Source organism: Candoia aspera, chromosome 11, assembly GCF_035149785.1.
Source record: "Candoia aspera isolate rCanAsp1 chromosome 11, rCanAsp1.hap2, whole genome shotgun sequence".
NCBI classification, from domain to species: Eukaryota; Metazoa; Chordata; class Lepidosauria; order Squamata; family Boidae; genus Candoia; species Candoia aspera.
The window spans coordinates 22,733,679-22,737,907 of NC_086163.1; the positions used below are offsets into that span (position 1 = coordinate 22,733,679).

A 4,229-nucleotide genomic window follows, 5' to 3' on the forward strand; every position below is an offset into this window, starting at 1 on the left:
AAGGCAAGGCAGAGGTAGGAGGGCGGAATATGGGAAAGGCGAACTGCTCCAAACGTCCTATAGGGCTCCGTTTTGTCGGGGGGAAAAGCCACATTTCTTCCCGTGAAATTCACTTCCGAGCCTCTCTTACCCAGGATCGAAAGATTAAGCAGGTTTACTGTACTTGGAAGGAAGTTCCACTCTTGCCCCAGGCAAGTGGGCACAGGCCGCTGACCTGGTGGCGCGATCCGCAGAGCAGTTGAACGTTCTCCGGGCCGAAGCAGAGTCATCGCGAAACAGCGGGACAGAATGGAAGGGTCGTAAGTCTCGAGGGTCAAGAAAACTTGGGAAGTGACTGGAGGTGGCCCGAGCGCCGGCCGGGCTGCTGATTCGGGTTGGGCTTGCGCGTGGGAACCCCGCTTCCAGCGGACTCCGGGAAAGACGGACCTCCCTAGGCGGGGTGCCCCGCATGGCCGCGCCCAGGCGCGCCCGGCCCAGCGCTCGGAGCTGCTGCGCTCTAGAAATGGAAGACCGTCTCCGGAAAGCGGAGCGGCAGGTAGGACAGGAAGGGGATCCCCAGCTGGTAGAACCGGCCTTGAAGATGGGAATCCAGCCCCAGGGAGGCGTCGAAAGCCGGGCGCGCTTCGCTGCTCCCGGACGGCGCGCAGCTGCCCACCAACTGCTCCAGTTTGGAGGCGCCCGCTCTGGGCTCGCCTTTGGCCGGCGCCGCCCGCCCTTTCCTCGCCAGGATGCTCTCGATGCTGAAGCTGCGAGGCTTGGCCGAGCTCCTCGCGGCTCCCGGGTCGGCCCGGTTGCCCGCGGGGGCCGCAGCCCGCGGGGGCGCCCCGGGGCTCTGGAGAAGCCTGGCCGCCGAGGGTGCCCAGAAGCGCGCGGCGGTGCCCTCTCCGAGGCAGGGGCCCTGGTCCTCCTCCGCGGGGGACGCGGTGGGGCGCGGCGAGGAGAGACCAGCTGGGGACCCCCGGAGGGGCAGTTCGGCGGGGCCTGGCTTGGGGGCTCGCCCTCCAGCCGCCGCTGCCACCAGCGGGACCCGCGCGTCCCGCTCCTCGCCGCCTTCCTCCTCCTCCTCCTCCTCCTCCCCCCGGCTGCCGGGGCTCGGCCGCAGCTCCTCCTCTTCGCCGGGCTGGAGGGGGAGGCGGGGGCGCTGCTGGCGGCGGGGGCTCGGGAGGCGCCTCCTGGGGGCTTCCCAAGAGGCGCCCTCCCGGTCGGGCCCAGTCCCGTCCGCTGCCTGCGGGCCGCCGCGGGCTTTCCTCTTCCTGCGCCGGTAGTTGCCGCGCTCGAACATGTCGGTGCAGCGCGGGTCCAGCGTCCAGTAGCTGCCCTTGCCCGGGCGGCCCTTCTCGCGGGGCACCTTGACGAAGCAGTCGTTGAGGGAGAGGTTGTGGCGGATGCTGTTCTGCCAGCCCTGCTTGTTCTCCCGGTAGAAGGGGAAGCGCTCCATGATGAACTGGTAGATGCCGTTGAGCGTCGCCTTCTGCTCCGGCGCCTGCTGGATGGCCATGGCGATCAGCGCGATGTAGCTGTAGGGCGGCTTCTGCGGAGAGTCCTGCCTGGGGAGCACCGCCGCCGCCGGGGCGAAGCCTAGCGCTCCCGACAGGGCTCCCCTCTCGGCCCCGTAGAGGTAAACCATCGGGGCAGGGAGCTGGCTGGGGTAGAGCTGGCTCATGGCAGATCCGGAGTCACTCCGGCTTCGGCTCGGGCGCGCGCGAGCTAAGGCCGAGGAAAGGGGGGACCTCCCCGCGCCTCCCCGGAGCTGCCTGCGCTGGGGACGCTGGCGACCGCGCGTCCTCGCTTCTCTCGCGCCGGCTCTCCCTCTGCCCCAGCTTCATAGCGCGCTTTTTTTTTCCCCAAAAGCGGGGAGGAAAAAAAAAAAAGGAGAAGAAAAAGAGGAGGAAGAAGAAGAAGAAGAAGAAGAAGAAGGGGGTGGAGGAAACGCGAAATGCTTGTTGTAAGTTTGCGATTCTGTGTTGACTTAGCGCTGGAAAAGAAATGGGCTCCGATAAACAGCCGCGGAGCGCGCTCAGCCCACCCACATTAATTAACGTTTCCCTGCGAAGGCTGCAGCCCTTCCACGTGGCTCGGCGCGGAGCAACCGAGGGGGGCCCTCCCCCGCTTTCGCCCCTTCATTTGTTTATAGCATTAGTCTGTTGATAAGTCTGACCACCCAAGTCGAATCAAGCTGTGTTTATTTGGAAAAATTTCCGGGCACCCAATATATAAACGCACCGATCTGATGTTTGAAAATCTCACGTCCAACCCGCCTCCTCGCCCGGGCCCTCCCCCCGACCCTTCCGCGCGCATCGCCTCCTGCTTGGTCCTTCCAGCGCCCGCCGCCCTTGGAGGCTGCAAGCTGGAAGAGAGAGATGCCGTCGCGGCTGGACGTGGGAAGGCAGCAGAGAAGGCCCTTCCTTCCTTCCTTCCTTCTCTCCTTCCTTCCTTCTCTCCTTCCTTCCTTCCTCTCAGCCAGAAAGTTTGGCCCACTTCAACCCCTCCCCCCACCTTGATGGCAAAGGGTAGGAGAGGCTGGCATCTTGAACCAAACCTCTTTAGGACATCCTAGAAAATCTCAGCTGCTTCAGGTCAAACATCTCTTGCCAGCAACCAGTTTTTTCCAAGGGCAGACAGCAGCCGCACACTTCCGGAAAAACCTCCTCCTGCAACCCGTCTCCCAAAAGAATGTTTGCCTCTGCCCGGTGCTTCCATTCCCCCGCGAGGCCTGTCAGGGGCACCTCCTTCGGCCATCTGTCTTGACCCATGGAAGTTGACCCATGGAAGCCCTCAGGGCCAAGGTCCACAGCTGTATCCCCAACGATGCCCCAGATTCCCAGCTTTGAAGGATCGCCTTTCATCTGCCCTAAAGTGTCTGCCAGTTCATTTCAAGGGATGATGGCTAGATCTAGTCTTAGGAAGCAGGGAGAAAAATCACCCTCTCTTCTCCTTCCCTTTCCCTTTCCCTTTCCCTTCCCTGAGCAGGAAAAACTGGGTTAATTGCTAACACACCTCCCTTCTTGCAGTTTGGTGCATGCATTTATCTGGAAGCACCCCACTGAAATTGTGACTGGCTTATTCCCATGTAGCTTTTGGTCACTTGCTTGTTTGAAAGCCCCCAAATGCTTGCAGTTAGTTAATTAGTTAGTTAACTTTGTTTATTTCTGTGGGGAAATCCCCACCAAATGCTTTCAATGATACCCAACACCAAAGTGTCCTCACTCATGTGTGCAAAAGCACTGTCTGCTCTGGGTATTTTCCAGCATTTTTGCAAGCAAATCAACTCCCACCCTTCCTCTTCTCCAGTTTAGCTTCTAAGTTAGCCAACTGGGCATTCAGGGATGTAGAGGACTACTGTCCCCATGATTATAGTCTAAATCAGTGCATCTCAACCTTGGCAACTTTAAGACATGTGGACTTCAGCTCCAAGAATTTGCCAGCCAGCATGCTGGCTGGGGAATTCTGGGAGTTGAAGTCTACATGTCTTAAAGTTGCCACGGTTGAGACGCACTGCTCTAAATCATATAAAAGGGAAAATATGTGGACTGCAATAAACACTGTGGTTCTCCTCCCCTCCCCATCCACGGTGCATCCAATGCACTGTCAATGGCATTAGATAGGAATTCCCTACCCCGGATGGGAACCTACCATTCTCACATTAAGAAGTTTCTCCAGTGTAGCTGAGCAAACTCAAGAATGCTGCATTCCATGTTGGAGAGCGCCAGCTCAAGCCCCTTTGCGCCAAGAACTTCAGTGAGTGCTCCTGATATTCTTCTCCAACCTTTTCTACCATTTCTTCTATGTGCTTTCACATAGTGGCCATTTTATTCAGCCTTCCCCAGCCTATTCTCCCCATCTGTTGGGAGTTTAAATGAGAAGACTGCCTCAACCCCTTGTTGGAAGACTAGGATTTTAAAAGAAAAGTATTTCCTGGTTTTAAACTGTTTCTCAGAAAGAACCCCCAGTGTATTTGTCCAGAGGGAGGACAAGGGGCCTGGTGGCTGAAGCTGTTAGCTTCAAACAGAATTGGGGGATGCGTCGTACAAAAGTTGGTGGGCTCATTCCTGACATCGTAGGAGGAGAATCATGTTGGTCTGCAGTAGCCAAAAATGAGGAGTCTGGCAGAACTTTCTAGTAGAATTGGTTATTTGGAAAAGGTGCCAGGAGACTTCTCATTTTTGTCTCATTCCTGTGTCTGCTTTGAATTGGCCTGCTAGTGCTAATAAAACATGCTAATAAAACAT

General features: G+C 57.9%; 1 protein-coding gene across 1 annotated transcript; it reads right to left on the bottom strand.

Moving 5' to 3' along the window:
- Nucleotides 1–351: 351 nt before the first annotated feature.
- FOXL1 (forkhead box L1) lies at nucleotides 352–2,083 on the bottom strand. Its single transcript, XM_063312721.1, has one exon. It carries the CDS (start codon nucleotides 1,661–1,663, stop codon nucleotides 497–499), a length of 1,167 nt encoding a protein of 388 aa, XP_063168791.1. The 5' UTR covers nucleotides 1,664–2,083; the 3' UTR covers nucleotides 352–496.
- Between the last annotated feature and the right edge of the window lie 2,146 nt (nucleotides 2,084–4,229).